Raw genomic sequence first — 20,337 nt, forward strand, 5'->3', positions numbered from 1 at the left:
TGATTTACATTTCCCTTTCCTACAGAAAATCAGACTACTTTATTTAATCAATCGTACGCTAAATTTGCTGTTTGGCTGGTGAAAAAAAAAAAATCACAATTTTATTTTTTTAAACAAAAAAATATATATTGTTTTATTTTTTAAAAATACTATTTTAACTCAGCCTTTATACTGTACTATTTCAAAAATAGTAGATAGATGGTATTTTAAAAAATACTATTAAAAAATATATATTTCTTAAATATTATGTATATTAAATAAATATTATTTTTCTAAGAATTATATGTAGTTTTGCCCCTTGTGACACAAAGTTTGGACACTACTGGGGTGGTCAGAGTGGGTCAGCGTTAGCGGTGACTGGTCCCTCAGCAGCCCAACCAGCCCAGACTCGGTCAGAAAAAAAGAAAATCGAGAAAAACTTCCTTTCTTAATATTTCATATTAAATCTAAAGCACAGATACAGCAGGTCAGGCTTAAAACACACACCTTCCCATCTGAGATCATTATAATAGCACCAACTTGTCTCACCATACAATGCAAATTATCTTAATATTATAATATCTGTTTACATTTTTAATAAATGACATTGTAATTATTTAAAACTCTCCAGAATGTTGCTCATGGAAGTATTTGTTCTCCCACAAGCACGTTGGCGAGAAGGTGGTGCAGATGGCAAGTGTTCAAACAGTCTGGACGACAGAAAAGAAATGACCTTTGACCTCAATGTTAAAGAATCTAGCCAATTAGATGCAGATTCCTGAATGAAACAATCTCACAGGAGTTGTTCGGATGTCCCCAGAGAAACAGCAGTATTTTCTGCTGGTTTGATGTTTCTTCTTTAATGTCGCATTTCTTCCCAGCAGGAGAAACGAAAAGCATCAGCGGAAGAACTGGTCGAGTTAAAGTCCTGGAATCAACCAAAAGACGACTGCGAAGACAAGACACAGGTAAGGGTAGCTGCGTCTCTGTCAGCTACACTGATACGCAAAAGTATTCACACCCGAGTTACCACACACACACCTCAGATGTTCTAGTCCCCTTCTGCAAACACTGACGAACAGAGTTCAGCAGCAGCAGCCAGACGGAAAACTGCCGTCTGGATGCTTGTGGTTCACCTGCAAGACCACAGGTGGGTGTGGAGGTGGTTTGATTGTAAGGAGCAGAGATGTTTGGATGGCACCATGGAGGGGAGCGATGGGTTTTACCGTCGGCTGCAAGTGGTTTCCCACAGCAACGAGGGTCATCAGAGCCACTGAATGTGGGAACATCATTGATTTAAGAAAAAAATAAAAGTATTTTTGTTTATTCTGCAGTTTAAAACTGGCTGCTTGAACGTTGCTTTGTTTTTCAGAGCCGAGAAAAGTTGTTCTTTAAGAGTTCACAGTGAATAACCATTCATCCTGTTCTGTCCTGATATTATAATTACAGACCGTAACAGGTGTGTCAGACGGCTCTGATCGTTTGTCTTGCCTCTACGTAACTCTGGGGAATTTACCGAGCTGCTGGAGCCGCAAGGAGTCTTGTACCTCTGCATCCTGGATGATACCCCCAGGGTGCAAATACTTTCACCCGGTCTGACCTTTGACCAAGATTCAGGGTTGGGCTGGGAATTTATCAAATTGTTCGGCATTTATCGTGATGAATTTCCTCTAATCCCAAGAATTTTGATGTATTGTTGTGATGATAACTTTTTTCCATTGAGAATATATATGTAAAAAAATCAATAAATCTGAAAATATGATTAAATGGAGTATTTTAGTAATACAAATCGCATACCTTTATGTGATTGGTGTCCAAAACAAGCGCATTGCAATTTTTTTCTAGATCAGAATTTATGGAAATGTGATTACCATGTGATTGTGCCTAAAAGAAAAGAACTAATAAATAGGTCTTATTGTTACTTTTATTATTATCACAGTAGTACGACAAAATATTGTGATAAAACTTTAATTCCATATCGCCCATCCCTATTTCAGAGCAGAGATTAGAGATCCGTTAGCTGATTTTAACTGTTTCAAATGACTGAAATGTTCATATAATAACTTTCCAACCATCACTTAAAAAAATCAAACTATTTCTTTAACAGGATTGAAAAGAGTTTGTGTTTGGCTGTTTGTTTCAGATCACCCTGGTGTCCATCGAAGCAGAAGGTCCAGAGGAAACTATGACTGGAGAACATCAGTCAGGTTCTTATGGCTCACATCTTTCATTCAAACCTCTTTTATTTCTAAAGAAGCTGCTGTAATTAACTTTTATATAAAAAAAGAATTTTTTAAAGTATATTTATTAAAACTGTCACTATGTTGTGACAGTGTGGTATGAGACTGATAATCTGTGGAGAAAAAAATGAGCCTCTGCCTTCTCTCGGTGCCAACTAGAAACAACCAATCAGAGCCAGGAGGCGGGTCTTAGTGCTGTCTTTGCTACGCTGCTGCTAGCATAGGCCTTCATGAATGCTAGAGCTAGTTAGCATGGCTTCCAATAACAGCAGATAAACGGTTTTCCTGTCAGTTGTTTCTCCACCACTAGCACATTTAGCCACGAGAACATGAGGTTGATTGACAGCACTAAGACCCGCCTTCTGGCTCTGATTGGTTGTTTTTGGTTGGGGGCGGTGCATTTCTTCAGACGGCAATAGCAGCTCAAGGAGGAGGTGGAGGAGATGGAACTTTTCACAGATTATCTGCATCATATCATACTGTCATGACATGGTGACAGCTTTAACAAATATGTAAAAAAAAAAAAAAAGATAAAAGTTACATACTGGAGCTTTAAATCACTAAAACATTTGATGAAGACTGGAAACTGGAACATCTCTGTGTTACTAGTCACCAAGTGGCTTCACCAGTTTCTATCCTGGCCTTATAAGCTGAGCTGTGCTCCACTGGTCCCACACTGGACAACAAGGTATCACACCCAAACCCCCCCTCACCCAGGGTGGAATTATTCATACTGACAGTTCGTTACAGATCTTCAGAGCCAATAAATCCAGTCAGCTCCTCTAAACTGATCCCACCAGCCTGTGTGTAATGTGTCTGGCAGGATGCTGCAGCTCCACTGCAGATCCATCATTATGTTTCAGGCAGGCTGCTGACTGACAGTGACTGATGGTGACAGGAGGCATTAGACAGAACTGAATCTGTTGGCCAGATGAACCCAGTGGATCCTGTTGTGATGGCTCATGTCATCAGCTACCACTCCCTCTAGAGTAGTTCTGAAGTCCAGCAGCCCCCACATCATGCTAACGCCCCCTGTTCTCTTGTTGCAGGTGTCACTGCGACCCCCGGGGGACAGCTGAGCGAGAGCCCGTTCTTCCTGCTGGGACGGGTGGTCATGCAGCAGAGTTATGTCTGTGCTCTCATAGCCATGATGGTAACCATGACGTCTCACTAACACCGCCGTAGCATTGATCTTAGCTAATGATGTGGAGAACAGTGCAGGCGTCAGGGTTGTTGATTCGTTATTGTGACGGTTTGAATCTTTAAAGGGACAGTTTGGCTCTCTCTGCTGTTCTGTGGAGCGGTAATGAGCTGTTAGTATCTTACCTGCAGTAGGTAACACAACGTAATGACCTCAGCTTTGGTCTGTTGTGCTAAGCTAACAGCTGGTCAGAGAGCAACCCAGACCAAATCAAGTGGCTTTCATATAGAAACATTTCAGATTTGTACTGTAGAAACCTCTAAACCTCTGACACATTTGATTCAACTATTTCAGTACTTTTAAAAGCAGACCATTTATTTATTCTAAGGGGTGTTGTATTCATACTGACCAGGTTTTCTTACTGAATACGCTGAACGAGTGTCTCCACAGAACACTGGCCTAGCTGTCCCTTCCCTCTGGCTCATGCTGACCCAGTGTGTGGTTCTTACTCAGCCTGTTTTGTGTCGTCTAGGTGTGGAGCATCACCTACCACAGCTGGCTGACGTTTGTTCTACTGCTGTGGGCGTGTCTCATCTGGATGCTGCGCTCCAGGTACCAACGACACCCGGGACTCGGGCCTCTTCCACACATAGCTGGGTTCCTGATAAACTGAATAGATTTTTATGTGATTTGGCTGTTTGACCTTCTGTTTATTAGCCGCACTGTTGTGTGGTGGTACGTTTTGTCCCGTGGTGTGTTGTTATTGCATAATGAAACATGTGTTAGCTGTTCTGCTGAAACAGATGGTGGCTCAGGAAGTTGGGTTTTGTTCTGTAACCGGTGGGTTGCTGCTTCAAACCCTCACTCTGTTCGTCTCTGTCGTGTCCTTGGACAAGGCATGTCACCTTACTTGCCTGCTGACAACTCCCTTCTGCCACACTGTAGCTGTGGCTACTGTAGCTCATCACCATGAGTGTGTGTGTGAATGGGTGAATGACTGGATGTAGTGGAAGCTGCTCTTGAGTCCCTAGAATTGATAATGGTACAACTGTAGGCCATTTACCATTTTTTTCCTAAATTAGATTTTAAAAAATTATCTTTCTGACGTCTTAAAAAAGTTTTATGCTTTCATGTTAGGTTTTCAAATCTTATACCTGCCTAAAATGAATGTTAAGTTTATATTTTCAAAGTATTCCAGTGTGTTTTGTTTGTGTCTGAACCTGCATAAAGCTTCTGTTTCAGCTGAGTTTGTCTCATTTATGCAGACGCCATGCAGCCACACTGTGCTCTCCGTTCATCCTGCTCTACGGCCTGGCTTTGTGCTGTCTGCAGTACGTCTGGGCCATGGAGCTGGAGTCCATCCTGCCCACCAAGGTGGGGACCATGAGCCTCAGACAGCTGGGCCTGGACAGAGCCCAGTATCCCTGCCTCAGACTGGGAGCTATGGTAAGGTGTGAGTCGAGCCGAAGAACAGTTCTACGTTCTGGCTGGCAGATAAAGCAGAACCTGCACCTTAAAGGGGCAGAATTATGTTGAATCGAATTTAAATTTTGTTATAATGTCAAAAATATATCTGGAGCGTTCCTTTGATTCCTTCATGCATGTTTGAGAAATCCTTTAATCTCCATGGCAACCATTCAATTATGCAAAACACCTTCATGGACAGTTTCCGAGTTTCTACCTCACAGAGCAGCACTCCCCCTCTCAGCTCCTTCAGACTAGTCAGCAGCAATTAGCAAATATATGTTGAAACTGCTAATCAGCTGAGCTCATTACACAAGCTACTTCTCAGTGCAACACTGGTATAAACGTTAAAGGGTTAATAGAGAAGCGGAGTTTCAGAAAGAGCAGAAAAAGTTTTTAAAGAGACGTAGTCCAAATTTCAAGGTGTTAGATTACAAAGTTAAAATTCTTTCAAGTCACATTTGATATACTGTATAGAGGGTTATAACAACTTAAGGTAACATAGTTACTTGACTGTGCTATAAAATGGCACTGTGTTTCTACAAAACACATAATTCGGTATGGGGGAATTTTTCTGTGCTCTTGGATTATTGCAGAAAAACTCCCACATAATTCTGCCTCTTTTGATGTTTCCCATGAGGCTTGTCAAGCACAGGAAGTGGATACATGAGGATTTTATTTAATATCTAGCTGTGCCACATTATAATGCAACACTTCCTGATACAGTATAGTTCCTAGAGAGGAGCTCCTGCAAGAATAAACCAATATGGGCACAAAGATGACAATTCAAGTAGAACAAAGATGTGTCTATCATTAGACAAGGGATTTTTCAGCCTTTGAGGTAAGACTGTTGTTATAAAAGTGATTATTATTCGGCCATTCTCCACAATTAGTTAAACCTCAAAAGTCTGGGCTGGTCCCCATCTCACAGTGTATTATTATTCCCTAATTTAAACTCCAGACCTTCAGTACTTACACTGGTCAGCAGAGAAATTTTAATGACTGTTTTTAATTGGTGAAATATTTATTCATTGATCTTTTTATTTAATGTTGATCCATCATTTCCCTGTTTCTCTTCCCAGCTGCTGTTTACCTTGACCTTCTGGCTGCTGGTACGTCAGTCAGTGAAGGAGAATTTCAGGAGGAAGAGCAAAATGTCTACGCCCCTACAGGAAGTCACTACAAAAGGTAACAACGATTCTGGAAACAAACCCTGCACACCTGCACAACGCCTATTTGTGTTTCTGTGTCTCCTCACTGCAAAAACACAAAATCTTGCAAAGAAATTTTGGTCTAGTTTCTATGGCAAATACCTTCATACACTCAAAATAAGACAAAAGTAACTTACATTTTTACTCTACAGCAAACCATAGGGAGCTTGTAGTCAATAATTCCTTAATATTGATGAAAAAGTAAATGCTCCATTGTCAGATTATTTCACTTATAACACTGGAAAGGTTTCTTGTCATAAGTGAAATAATATGTCATGGAACTTGTAATGTTTCATCAATATTAAGGAGTTATTGACTTAAAACAAGCTCGGATATATTGCTGAAAAGTTATTTGTAAATTAGTTTTGTCTTATTTCAGGTGTTCTAAGATAGTTGTACTAGATAGAAGCTGGATTGAAAATACTTGGTGAGATTTTGTGTTTTTGCAGTTCTTGGAATATTCACCTCTGGAGCAGTGCAATCGGCCAGTGTAGGCTGTCTATGCAGATTGCCACTTTACATTTTTAAGGCTAAGAAATTAAATCTTTGTAAAATAGTTAATGCTATGCAAATTAGCCCTCTCTCCCAGTTTAATTTTGCATTGAAACTCTTGTTAGTGGTGGTTTATGCTCTGAACTGGAAGTAGGCCCCCAAAGTAGACTTCTCTTGAGGCCCCATTCAGCCTTGGGCTGGCCCTGCTGGGGAGCTGGATTGTTGCACATCATCTTAAATGCATAGCTGCATCATGAGTGACGATGTGTGCTGTTACAGTTTCCCCCCAAGCATTCCTCCCATTACAAATAAACTGTTTCTTGAGGATTTACTTTTTGCTGGTTGTTTACCTTCCGTCGCCTCTTTGTATCTGGACTCTCCCGTCTTTCTCAGAACTGGGCGCTGGTAGTGAATCGGTGCTGAAGGTTCTGGGAGGCATGGTGATGAGCTGCTATGCCAAATACTGGATCTATGTTTGTGGAGGGATGTTCATCATGGTCTCCTTTGCTGGAAAACTAGTTGCTTACAAGATCATCTACATGCTGCTCTTCCTGCTCTGCCTCTGCCTCTACCAGGTATGAACGCTTTTTTTGTTTGTTTGTTTGTTTTTAACATATCAAATATTCTGTCTTCACAGTTTCTGATGAGGCTACTGGGCTTTTTAAACTTGTGTATGTGGTGAATATGCAGTGGCAGATTTTCATATGGCTCTTAGCTGTACTCATAAATGTATAATATATATATTTTGGTGGTGTATTTTATTTTATGTTATTTTTTGTGGTGGTTATTTAATTTATGCAACATATTTACAACATGTTGCATATGTTGTAAATATGTTGTAATATTTACATATTCAAGAAGACAAATAAGAGACGTTATTAGGCCTGTCACAATAACAAATTTGTTAGATGATAAATTGTCCCACAACTTATTGCGATAAATTATAATATTGTTGTTTTGAGACCATTTTCATGTAATAATGGCACGATAATGCAAAAACATGTTCTCAAGGATCAATAAAATTCTATTAAATTCTAATGACCATTTAAACACTGGAGCTGGAAGACATTTGAAAATAAAAAAATAAATAAAGCAAACAACAGAAACAACAAATAAAATGAATTATGACGTTTCTGTTTACTATCTTTCAAAAGAGGCTAATTGAGACCAGACCGAATACTTTTATCATTCAGTTTTTGGTAAAAATGAAAGACAAAAGAAAAAACGATAAATCAAGCAAATGAAAATGATTGAGATTATTTTAATTTATGATGCAATTAATTGATTTATTGTTTATTGTGACAGGCCTGAGCTTATGACTGGACCTGAGTGGCGTTCTTTAAATCTAGTTAAATTGGTGTCAAACATCTGTGCAGTAAAACATTTGATTTGTGTTGCTATCACTTTAAAGATATTAAAAAAAAGCTTCCAGAGGTCATAATCAATAATTTCAAAGCAAAAGCAGCACAAATTAAAATTGTTGTTGCACAAACACAAATGTAGCGGAGTTGATTGGCTCCAAATTTGTTACTTTTCCTTCCTTTAATTGCATTATAGTTTTTGTTTTTGTTTTGTAACTATAAATATTTTCCTTCATTTTCTATAAAGGACAACAAGTAAATTGAAACTGACTAAGTCTATTGTGAATTTGCACATTTATTCATCCTCTGGACTTCAGACATTATTCTGGTTTATTGCAGCGTTAATATAAAATCTGTATGGTCTGCATTTTGCAAGAGTCAATAAAAAGAAAGAAAACATTTTGGCTGAGTTCCCCAAAAGTGATGAAAAACAGAATATTCCCAGAAGAGCAGCTATAAAAATACATCACAAAGGCAAGAAATGAAGAAGAGGAAGGCAAGCGCTTGACTGCCGGAGCATTAAAAATAAAAATCAACATCTATGAGAAAGGTTGTTGTGTTTTTCTAGTCACACATGCTGTCGCTTTTATTCCTCTCTTCACTGTTTCTGCTGCCAGACTGTTATTATTGATGGCATCTTGATCATAATGTGAGTAAAGGGAATTTGTTGTGTCATCTATGTGGTTTGCATGCTTCGCTCATCAAACTGTAACCTCTCCACCCTTCCCCTCCCCAGCCTTACACACACACACACACACACACACACACACACACACACACCCACACATGCACACACTCATGTTTACTGGGATAACAGGTTGGAGGAAGACCTGAGCAATATTGAAGTGCTTCAATCTAGAGTCTACGTTTCATAATGTTCATAGCAGACCTGTTTTGAGACCATTTTCAAGTAATATAGTGATAATGGCATACTAATGCATGTTCACCCTCTTAAAGATCAATAAACTTTAATGTTTTAAGGAACATATAACACTGGCACTGGTAGACATTTTAAATATTCCCAAATAAAACACACAAAAAACAAACATCTAAATAAAATGGAAATAAAAAAAACACAACTAAAAACATAAATAAAATTGATTATGATGTTTGTGTAAACAAATTTTCCCTTCAAAAATATCAATCATTAAAATGGAGATGATCAAGCTCATTTCAATTTATCATGCAATTAATTGACTAACTACTTATTAGTCCACAGTTAAAACTTTATAAATAATCAACAATGTCAGAAGGTTGAACTGAGCCTCACATCAGACCGTTCTGATTGGCTCCAGGCCCCTGAACTCACCTGAAAGCCCCTGCTGCTGCTTACCCACCCTAGTTACTCTAACCTGTATACACTCATATATATATACACACCCTGCCTCTCTGGTATGCAGTCATTCATACACATATCTTTATTTTTTCTTTATTTACTTGTGTGATGTTCTGTGTTGTAGTTTGATCTGGTTTTAAGCTTTTATTTATGAGCGTTTCTGGAGGGCCCTGCTTTGAAAACTGATTCTGAATTATTGTTCCTTGTAACATAATGGTTACATTAAAGTCATAACATTTAGTTGAGCAAAAATTAACTTATTTAATCCATTAAAAAAAGATAAAATGGAAGATTTAATTAATGTATGTCTTTTTTAAAATTATTTTTTATTAGATTTATTAATGAGGGTCTATCTGAAAATATTGTATGAGTGTATGGGGCAGGAGTTCATAAGTTTCTTACTTCTTCCATTTCCTTTTCAAGCATGTTAAGATTATTGTGGTACAAAAAAATGTGTCTTTTGCATTCCTTGTTCATGTGTGTGATTTTTATACAGCTATCATGTTTGAAATAAAAAAAAATGGGGTTAGTAAAATCTATGTAGAGGAGAACGACAGTTTATTTATTTGAGTTGAGCGGTAGTTATTTACATATAGATATATATATTTGCTATCAGGCTGGAGTCAGGCTGTGGTCTGGAAGGAAGCAGCTGTCTGGATTTGATCAGAGAAGATGTTTTGGGTTCATTCACAAATCTTACTTTTGGAGACATAAGCAGATTTTTATAGAACTTGTTTTTAGAAGGTTTTATTCTGATGCTGAGGTGAAACCAGACTCGTTTCCTCTGGCATTGCCTCCACCTCCTAACCAAATCCTCGTTCCCATTCTGCAGGTGTACTACTCTCTGTGGAGACATCTGCTGAAGCTCTTCTGGTGGCTGGTGGTGGCCTACACCATGCTGGTGCTCATCTCCATTTACACATACCAGTTTGAAGACTTTCCCGAATACTGGAAAAACCTCACTGGTTTCACAGATGGACAGTATGTGTTTAAACTCCAGAGCTGTATACTCCCAGCTACTGGTCATCATTTGAGTTTAGATCTAGAGTCTTGGGACTAATCCAGTAAGGTCTCAGCTGATGCAATGGATGTTCTGCTGGTTGCAGGCTGGCGGCTGTCGGCCTGGAGACGTTCGCTCTGTCAGAGCTCTTCTCCAGCATCCTCATCCCGGGTTTCTTCCTGCTGGCCTGCATCCTGCAGCTGCACTACTTCCACAAGCCCTTCATGAAGATCACAGACCTGGAACATGTTACCCCCAAACACAGGTACACACTGCTGCAGCCCTCCTGCCTTTCCTGGACCTCTCCGTGTGCAGTGTTATATGTTGTAGAAAGAGTTGGAATTAACTGGCTACTGTTACCGAGTCATATTTACTTGACCAACTTTTTGACAAAAATTGTGTTAGTTTACCAAGGTGTACTTTGTACTTTTACTTGAGTAATATTTTTATTAAGTATCACTACTCTTAATTCTGTAAAATTTCTGGATTCTCTTCCCACTATGACTAACTTCTCTGAATGAAGAACAAAAATTCACCATGCGCAGACATACAACTGCAGTCTTTGTATTGAGAATGTTTTTTTGATTTCGCAATTATGTTATTTACATTAATTTCAGTGACTTGAATCAAATGTTTTTGCAGAACATTTGCAGTACAATTACACATTGCTGCAAAAAAAGTGCTGTTGATTTTGCGTGAAATTTTGCTATTGCTGAATTGGGGAAAAATGGAGGGAAAAATGAATGTCATTTGGCAGTACAAATTTCTTTGATATGATCAATCAAATAATAGTTAAGCACACAACTGCTGTCTTGAAGGTTCAGTTCGTCTCTCTGGAGTCTAGAGGGCAGAGCTGGATTTGACATGAGTTTGACACATAAGCTGTAGATGATGCACCACAGACAAACAACAAGAGACAAAAATTTTAAAGGGTTTACCTTGCTTCAAGATCTTCCTTTTTTTGTTACCGACTCAACTTGGAGTTATAATGGCCGAGTGTGGCTTGAACCGTTATGTTTGGTCCTCCTGACCAATCAGACATCTTTTAAATAAGATCTTCTGCCTCCAGGAAGAAGAATAAAGAAAGAAGAGAGGAAGTCGGTGTTGATGATGTGAGGGTAAACCCTGAGGAAGAAGAAGAACTGGTGGCAGACAATGATGAAAAATCCGAAGATGAAGGTGAATACTATAATTTTTTCTTTGTGTATGTATGTAAATCAGCATGCTATTATGCTATAGTATGGGTCTATGCATTTAGGATTGGTATAATCTCCACATATGAAAGACATTTTTATACTGGTATTCACATCATTGGTACAGTTGCCGGGTAAAATCCAGGTATCTGAACTATAAATAACTTTCTTCATAACAGATACAGTTTAGCTTAGGCTAGAAAACCTATTACCAACTGGAGCTAAACTGTACTTTTTTATTTTACAGTTATCATATTGGTGTGGATGTATAAATGACCTTGGAATCTATGATTAGAATGACTGAACCATATTTTTCTGCTAAATAAATAATCACCAAATTCACATCCTGGCGTGATGGTTGATCGTCTCTGACCTGTCTGTGAGGACTCTCAGTATTTAACGTAGTTTCTCTCTCATTCCAGAGTTGGTTCCCACTAAGTGGGGCCTGGTGATGGACAGGATTCTGGTTCTGTCCAGGAAGTTCACCGACATCCTTACTAAAGTCCAGGGGTTCCTTTGGAGGATTCTGGAGCTTCACATCCTCAAAATGGTGGCCTTTTTCTCCGTGTGGGTTGCACTTGAAGAGGTAAATATATAGAGAGCGACAGTTATGAGAACATGTTGTAGTAAAGGCTGTAAATCATGCTTCTGTGTGGCCCGGAGATGTCAGTGAGGTTAGCTGTGCTCATAAATAATACTTGGAGTCTATCTTCACTCCAAACTGACTCAATCAGTTTGTTTATGGAGGATTTCGACTCGGCAACATTAGGCGACCTCTAGTGACCATGTAAGGAAGTGCAAGTGTTTACTATACACGTCGTCTCCGTTACCGACAAAAGGGAGTGCTGTATGATGATAGGATTGTGAAAATATGTATTTTAGCGCAAGAACAAGGCAGTTTGGATTTCCCCTCCCATACCTAGAAGTGCCTCCTCTTTACCTGAAAGCTGTTGCACAACCGTGGTCAGGTCAGGTGCACTCACTGAGTGACGCCAGCAGCAAATATGTAGAGGAATGTAGCTTAAGAATGTAAGCTGTTTCAGGGTTTTTAACTGGAGTCATGCTACCTGATGCTGCATTAAGTGGCTTTCCCTCAGAGTGATAACCCTTATCTGAGTGCATTTGAGTTTGTACACACTGGTATTTATTCAAACACTTTTGCCAAGGACTAACAGAAGAATGTCACAGTTGGATGCTCCAACAGAATGATGATCCCAAACACACATCAGACCTCATTTTCCTGAAGATAACCTGGGCTAACTTTGCACTTCTAGAAGGGCCTCGTCAAAGTCAACCCGATTTCAAATTTGTGGGCTACTGATAAAAGTTAGTCTTATGTCGTAAAACCAACTTCTAATGCCGAGAAGATTGGTCAAATATTTACACAGAATTCTGTCACATCTTGTTGATGGCTACAGTAAGTGCCAGCTGAGGGTGCAGCTTACTAACAGTTTTATAGGTGTGGGTTTCACAGTGCTAGCATGTGAAGGAATCCAAAATAAATGAAAACTTGCACATCCAGCTGTTGTTTGTAAAATTTTGTTGTATTTTTATTCCATGCAGGGAACTTGTGTATTCTAATACATATAAATTATGTTAAAGTTTTGATTCCTGTTGGACAGTGTGATGTAACCTCTGCCGTCGTTCTTGTCCCGTCTGAAGCCATCGGTGATGAACCTGGTCCTGGTGGTGTTGTGGTCTCTGGCGATGCCGTTTAGCCGCTTCAGGCCCATGGCGTCATGCCTGTCCACGGTCTGGGTGTGTGTCATCATCGTCTGTAAGATGCTGTATCAACTTAGTGTGGTCAACCCCACGGAGTACTCTCGCAACTGTAGCATGGTAAGACGCACCTCGGCTCCAATGAAACCTGGCGTCGGTTTTGTTCTTTGTTGAAGCTTTAGCTGTAAGTTGCGTATGTTGCTGTGTGTTTTTAATCTCTGATAGCCGCTAACAAACACAACCAACCTCCAACTAGAGGAGATGATGAACTCCACGCTTTACAAGGAGCCTATAGATCCAGCCAAGTGGTTTGGCATAAGGAAAGATGCGACTGCTTTGGGGTACAGCAAGGTAAGTTTCCCTGTAACTGATTCTGTTGTGTTGTGGATTTATTAATTCTTTAAATAATCACTATTAGATCAGATCCTTCCTCTGATCTGTGCTTAAAGCACAATCTCTCTGTCTCTTCGTCTGTGTGAATGAAAACATTTCCAAAACGCCCATCTTCCAGCCTAAAATAGAAGATCAAACATTGGATGTCATTCTGACATGCTTTGCTTGTCATATGTTTGTTCCAGAATCATCTGATCGTGCTGATGCTGCTGGTGTTTGAGGCTACGGTGTATCGTCACCAAGTTCACCACTATCGGCAGCTCCTGCGATCCCCTCCTGTCATACCGACTCTCTTCCCATCTGCAAAGAGAGACACTTTGGACAACGGCCTCATTCCGTGCTTGAAGTACCTGCTCAACTACTCCTTCTACAAGTTTGGGTTGGAGGTGGGCCATTATCGCATCACATTTTCACTGCACTGCAGTTCTGTTACGCTTCAATTGCGTTTTAATTCTTTTAACTCTCCCCTTTTTCCTACAAAAAGATATGCTTTCTGATGACGGTGAATGTGATTGGTCAGCGGATGAACTTTTTAGTCATAATCCATGGCTGCTGGATGGTGGCCCTGCTGGTTAGGCGCCGACGAGCAGCGATAGCCAAGATCTGGCCCAAGTACTGCCTCTTCCTGTCCATATTCATGATCTACCAGTACCTGCTGTGTGTGGGCATTCCTCCTGCTCTCTGCATAGGTGAGTGCTCCGAGGATGGAAGAATGGATAGTTCTGCTCATGTCAGGATGGATTTTATAATAAGGCTTTACTTGTGTCCCACCAGGCTAAGAATAGTTTGTTTATGTATTCTAGATATTTTTATTCACCAGTAACAGTGAATAATAATTTCACCGAAGAGTCATTTCGGTGAAATTGTTTGAAGCAGTATGTATGTGTCAGTATGTGACCACATACAGAGACTGAGATTTTTATTTCACTGGAACTCTGTAACCACTTCCGGACTCCACATACTTGCAACTTCAGCAAATAAAGTGACAAGTCACAGAAAAAAAAATGCAGGACACTTTAATAAGGATAAAACAATTGAAATGAAAAAGATCGATATTTATTATACCTATTTGCCTTTTTTGAAGACTTTATAGTTGATGTTCAGGTATTGTTCATAATGTTTTCCAATAACACTGGAATATTTTGGTGATATTTTAAAAGTTCCTGTCAACTTTAAACATTTTTTAACTCTAAAACATGGTGGGCCACTGACTAAAATCAATTCTTGAGCATTTTGAATCAATTCAAAATGGAGAGTCTAGAAATTGTGATTCTCTGTTTTTTTCTGAACCTCTGTCAGAGGGTGGATAATTTTTTTACCCTCCAAATTTCCCTCTGCCAGCTGTCTGAATGCAGCATAAAATCCCAGACAGTAGATCATCAGCAGGAGCTGGGAGTTGAGTTTAGTCTGGGACTTTGATCTGAACCAGACTCTGGTACTGGGTATCAGAACCAGAAACCGCCAGCTATAATCTCTGAAGTCTGGTAGATTTGACCTTTTCTCCTGTTCCCTGTGTGTCTCTGCAGATTACCCTTGGAGGTGGAACAACCAGCTGTTGATGAGCTCAGCGCTCATTAAATGGATCTATCTGCCCGACTTCTACACCGTGCCCAACTCCAAAAACTTGATGGGTCAGTTTGGTGCCTCTGTGTGGAATGACTGATATCTGAGCAAATCATAGAGTTTAATCCCATTTAAGCAGCATTTCTTTGCTTTGCTTATGCTTTTAATGGCTGATGGTAATTGTGAATTGAGCAGTTATTCCGATTATTTCTGTACAAAAGTCCTTAAAGGTCCGGTATGCAACTTTAACAAAAAAAAGTTTTTTTTTACATGTTTGTTGAAACTGTCACTATGTCATCACAGTATGGAATGAGACAGATAATTTCTGAAAAAAATCGAGTTCCTCCGCTCCTCCCAGTTCTTCCAGTGCTAACTAGAAGAACTGGTTAGCACTGATTGACCAATCTGAGTCAAGCAGCAGGCTTTAGCACTGTCAATCATAATCTTGTGTAGCGCTGATCACCCCCCTCCCCCTCTCCCAACATTGCTCGCTGCTACCACTAACTTTTCCCTACCAGCAGACCCTGTTGTGAATTCTAATGCTGGTCCGCATAGCCACCAATGACGGCGGATAAACGGTTTTGCTGTTGTTTCTCTGCCATCAGCACATTTAGCAGCGAGTGCATGAGGTTGAGTGACGGCGCTAAGACCCTCCTTCTGACTCTGATTGGTTATTTCTGACCGGGAGTGTCATAAGATTCTGTCACAACATGACAGTTTTAACAAATATACAAAAAATGTATTCTTTATAAAAGTTATATACCTCAGCGTTAACCTTAAGATGTGTGTAATTCTTCAGAGTTTTCTCAGTGTTCATGTGCTGAATCTGTTAGAAGTAGACCAGTGTTCCAGGTTGATGATGACGAGGATGAGGAGGACGAGGGTCACGCCTAGTTTCTGTTCACAGCGGACTTCCTGCTGCTGATGTGTGCGTCCCAACAGTGGAAGGTGTTTGAGTGTGAGAAGCAGGAGGAGTGGATGGTCCAAGCAGGAGAGAACACCGATGAGCCCGATCCAATGGAGGGCCAGCTCTTTAACCCAGCGCCTAACTTCATCAACTGCAGGTAGAGCGTATTTGTTTATTGTACTTGGTGTTCACAAATGGAAACACTTCTCTGGATCTGCTGTGACGTGACGCCTTGCGCCCCCTGCAGGAGTTATCTGGACATGGTGAAGGTTCTGGTGTTTCGGTACTTCTTCTGGTTCGTGCTGTCCATGGTGTTCATCACAGGCGCCACCCGGATCTCCGTGTTCGGACTGGGTTATCTGATCGCCTCCTTCTTTTTCCTGCTGTTTGGAACCAAGCTGCTAGTCAAGCCATCCAGAGTCCGCCTGATGCTGTGGGACTGTCTCATCATCTACAACGTGGCCGTCATCATATCTAAGAATGCCTTATCTGTGAGTGAAGCTTCTGGTTTGCTCCTTGTCTACCCTGTTTAGAGAGATTTTTTGTTAACTTTTAAGTTTGTGAAATGTATCACTTTATTGCCTGAATTTACTAGAATTATTAGCATTATCCCCTAACCTTGGAAAAACAGGAAGATATTGACAATTATTTGTTATTGGTGTTAAGCAGATACTGAATTACCTGGAGGTTGTTCATGTCATGCTACTGTATGCAAGAGAAAAATGTAGGTATGATGCAAATTAGTGACATCAGGCATACTTGGAGATAGTGCTATTATTATTATTATTAAAATATTAATGAAACTCATTTTTGGGGTCTATAGCCAAACATGACTTTGAAACCGATTTACAAAATAATCTTCTGTTCCATCATTAACAGTGTTTCAGTCACTTCTTGTAAAACCATGACATTCACATTCTGATCACTAGATGGCAGTAAAGGACATGTAATATGATTTTTGTGTGCTGAATATGCATCAGCAGTCATCTCAGCTGTTCTGCAAGCTGGTTGATTAAAAATAATTCATTTGAATTACAGCTAACTGATCCCATCCACTGGTTTAGTTCTTAAGTTTGTTGTGATATGTCTGTTAGCTGCTCTATGTGGCCCCTCGCTGTGTTTTTCCTGATGAAAAAATATTGAATTAAATAGACAGTGGGAGCACTGAAGTCAAGTAATTAATTTACAGTCATTCTGTATCAAAAATATACAATGAAGAAAATCTCCAATGCATGCAGTCAAAGCACTGACCTGCTCTGCAAACTGAGAGTTTGTTCATACATCATCCTTTCAGAATCTGTCATAAAAACTGAATTAAGTTTACTTTCTTTCTCGGTCTCTCTCTCTCTCTCTCTCTCTGTGCGTGTGTGTGTGTGTGTGTGTGTGTGTGTGTGTGTGTGTGTGTGTGTGTGTGTGTGTGTGTGTGTGTGTGTGTGTTGCAGATCCTGGCCTGTGTGTTTGTGTCTGAGATGCAGGCGAGGTTCTGTTGGGTGATTCAGCTCTTCAGCCTGGTCTGCACAGTTAAAGGATATTATGATCGTAAGTCCTTCATTTATCACCTCATGTCGTTACGGTGATAAACATTTTGTCATTTATACTGTAACCCAGAGGTTCCCAAACTGTGGGGCGCGCCCCCTGGGGGGGCGCTGTCCCATTGCAGGGGGGGCACGGGAAGCCGTCTGGATGAAAAGTAAAAAAAACATGAATGCTGTATGCGCTGGGTTTTTACCTTAGAATAGCCGGGGCAGAGCTACGCAGGTGTGTTAGAATCATGGCAGCAAACCAGCAAAACGCAAAGAACTTTTCACAGTTTTTTCCCCCAAACTAAACGACTGTTGAGTCATGCTGTTGGATGCAGGTAAAGTTAGCTAAAAGATGACTAGTTAATATCAATACAGCACCTTAAGCTTGTTAACAAGTAGCTTGGAGGATACTGGTGTTGTTGTCTATGTTCAGCTACGATTCATTTTGCCCCCAAAAAAGTTGGTTCCCCCCTCCCCCTTGTTTGTGCCGGGGCTCAGTATAACAGGGAGTCTCTAAGAATCCACCCCCCACCCCTTCGCTCACACACATTGTTCAACCAGACAGCTATTTGTAAGCCATAGGGGGGGCCCCAGAAATAGTTTGGAAACCACTGGGGGGGCCCAGGAGAAAAAGTTTGGGAACCTCTGCTGTAACCAGACAGCATGAAAGTTAGAACTCATATGAAAAAATATTGAGCCTCAGGGAGAATTGAGGATTTAGAAAATAACTAATCACTGAATTACATGTCTAAGTCTTATTTGAAACAGGTTCTTTCTGTTTTGCATTAATCTGACAGATTCCTGATTATTTTCTCCATATTCTCTGTGTTTTTTGTTGTTTTTTTTCCTTCTCCCAGCTGCTGCGGTGAGCGGCGACACTTGCAGTCTGCCAGTGGAGGAAGCGGGCATTTTGTGGGACAGCTTGTGTCTGCTCTGCCTCCTGCTGCAGAGGAGAGTCTTCCTCAGTTTCTACTTCCTGCATGTGACAACAGAGCTGCAGGCGTTTGCCAAGCAGGCGTCGAGGTGAAGCGCAGCGTGAACCGAGAACAGTTTTCCATTCAACACACACTAGAGTCGTGGATTTAAACAGTTGAACACACAGGGCCTGACTAAAGCATTTCTACCATTTGAACCTTTTCATATTTTTTGAAGAGCAATATGGTTTACAGAGATCCATTTTATTTGTTGTTTCTGTTTTGTTTATATTTAAAATGTCTTCCAGGTTCCAGCATTAAATGTTCATTAGAGTTTAAAGTTTGTCAATCCTTCAGAATGTGTTCTTACTAGCAGGATTTAACTTCACTATGAACTCTCAGTTGTTTATTTGTTTTTGTTGTCATTATTTTCTGTGAATGTGTAAGAAATGTAACCAACGTGGGGTTTTTTTCTGACTCTCAGAGGGTTTGAGCTCTTCAGAGCCAGCATCATGAAGAATGTTAAGTTTCACCAACAGATCGAAAAGAAATCACTGTCGCAGCTCAAAAAATCGTGAGTTTTCTCTTCATTAAATAACAAATTGATTTTAAAATTATATGAAGCTCAGCAGGAGTTTTGGAAGTGCAAACTAAAAAGGTCTTGATACTAAAACGTCCTGTCTTTTGTCCCTTCTCATCTTCCTCCTTTTGTTTTCTCTTTCTCCTCCCAGCATGCAGAGGATTCGCTCCAAGCAGCAAAAGTACAAGGATGGACAGAAAAGCATTGACGTGTCCACGGAAACCCAGGAAGCCACCTCAAGCAGCACTGACCACTCCTCTGAAGCTGGTAAATGTAGTCCACCACTTCCATGTCCTTCATGTTGTTCCTTCTGTAAACAGCGTCACTAGTTTCATTCTTTTGAATGGGTTTAATCTCATGTAAATCTTTCCCTCCAGAGTCCCAGAAAGACAAGAAGAAGTCTAAGAAGAGAAACTGGTACCAGCCGTGGATCGACCATGCAGGAGGTACTGTCTCCGTTTTCACTGAGACTGATATGGCAGCTCGCAAAAGTATTCATCCACAGACTGAACCTTTGCTGCATTTATTTTATATGATAAATATTGGCGCATGATTGTGAATTGGCTCAAACTTTAGAACTGGTTTTCAATTTCTTTCATTCGTTTCCAATCTCCACCTTGAGTTATTAAGAATTAATATTAAGAAGAAAGGACAAATATTTCGATCTGTAGAAGTTCAAACAGTGTTCAAAGTTCTGACCTGAGTCCATAAAACAGCGAGATGAATGCAGAATGTATTCAATGTCAATGTCAACTTTATTTTTATAGCACATTTAGAAGTTGACCAAAGCGCTTCATAATCTACATCAGTGGTTCCCAAACTTTTTCTGGGCCCCCCCTATGGCTTACAAATAGCTGTCTGGTTGAACAATGTGTGCGAGCGAAGGGGTGGGAGGTGGATTCTTACAGACTCCCTGTTATACTGAGCCCCGGCTCCAGATGAACAACAGGGGGGGGTCAACTTTTTGGGGGGCAAAATGAATTGTAGCTGAACATAGACAACAACACCAGTATCCTCCAAGCTACTTGTTAACAAGCTTAAGGTGCTGTATTGATATTAACTAGTCATCTTTTAGCTAACTTTACCTGCATCCAACAGGTTCACTCAACAGTCGTTTAGTTTGGGGGAAAAACTGTGAAAAGTTCTTTGCGTTTTGCTGGTTTGCTGCCATGATCCTAACACACCTGCGTAGCTCTGCCCAGCAGCAGCAGGTCTCCTTCGCTGTCGCACATGAACCCAGTGCAAGTGTCATAGCGCTCATATTGTGTTTAAAGGTGGCTCGGAAAAACAGGTTACGACATGTTAACAACGGATTAAACAG

General features: G+C 40.3%; 1 protein-coding gene across 3 annotated transcripts in view; it reads left to right on the forward strand.

Annotated features, from left to right (window-relative positions):
* The window catches only part of piezo1 (piezo type mechanosensitive ion channel component 1 (Er blood group)), an 81,174-nt gene that overhangs the window by 30,805 nt on the left and 30,032 nt on the right, over nucleotides 1-20,337 (forward strand). For 2 of the 3 annotated variants that reach the window (XM_015052199.1, XM_015052200.1), the window contains exons 8-30: nucleotides 861-947; nucleotides 2,123-2,186; nucleotides 3,269-3,372; nucleotides 3,893-3,972; nucleotides 4,626-4,806; nucleotides 5,907-6,012; nucleotides 6,921-7,102; nucleotides 10,057-10,205; nucleotides 10,331-10,489; nucleotides 11,294-11,403; nucleotides 11,840-12,003; nucleotides 13,080-13,256; nucleotides 13,362-13,487; nucleotides 13,715-13,915; nucleotides 14,014-14,218; nucleotides 15,056-15,160; nucleotides 16,000-16,156; nucleotides 16,247-16,490; nucleotides 17,442-17,538; nucleotides 18,380-18,545; nucleotides 18,921-19,010; nucleotides 19,168-19,283; nucleotides 19,394-19,462. In XM_015052199.1, the coding sequence (XP_014907685.1) occupies nucleotides 861-947; nucleotides 2,123-2,186; nucleotides 3,269-3,372; nucleotides 3,893-3,972; nucleotides 4,626-4,806; nucleotides 5,907-6,012; nucleotides 6,921-7,102; nucleotides 10,057-10,205; nucleotides 10,331-10,489; nucleotides 11,294-11,403; nucleotides 11,840-12,003; nucleotides 13,080-13,256; nucleotides 13,362-13,487; nucleotides 13,715-13,915; nucleotides 14,014-14,218; nucleotides 15,056-15,160; nucleotides 16,000-16,156; nucleotides 16,247-16,490; nucleotides 17,442-17,538; nucleotides 18,380-18,545; nucleotides 18,921-19,010; nucleotides 19,168-19,283; nucleotides 19,394-19,462 (3,139 nt within the window). The remainder of the gene's footprint in view (nucleotides 1-860; nucleotides 948-2,122; nucleotides 2,187-3,268; nucleotides 3,373-3,892; nucleotides 3,973-4,625; nucleotides 4,807-5,906; nucleotides 6,013-6,920; nucleotides 7,103-10,056; nucleotides 10,206-10,330; nucleotides 10,490-11,293; nucleotides 11,404-11,839; nucleotides 12,004-13,079; nucleotides 13,257-13,361; nucleotides 13,488-13,714; nucleotides 13,916-14,013; nucleotides 14,219-15,055; nucleotides 15,161-15,999; nucleotides 16,157-16,246; nucleotides 16,491-17,441; nucleotides 17,539-18,379; nucleotides 18,546-18,920; nucleotides 19,011-19,167; nucleotides 19,284-19,393; nucleotides 19,463-20,337) is intronic. The other variant, XM_015052201.1, reaches the window with a different exon arrangement.

The sequence above is a fragment of the Poecilia latipinna genome, unplaced genomic scaffold (assembly GCF_001443285.1).
Source record: "Poecilia latipinna isolate Pla-1442-1.1 unplaced genomic scaffold, P_latipinna-1.0 Scaffold1094, whole genome shotgun sequence".
Taxonomy (NCBI): domain Eukaryota; kingdom Metazoa; phylum Chordata; class Actinopteri; order Cyprinodontiformes; family Poeciliidae; genus Poecilia; species Poecilia latipinna.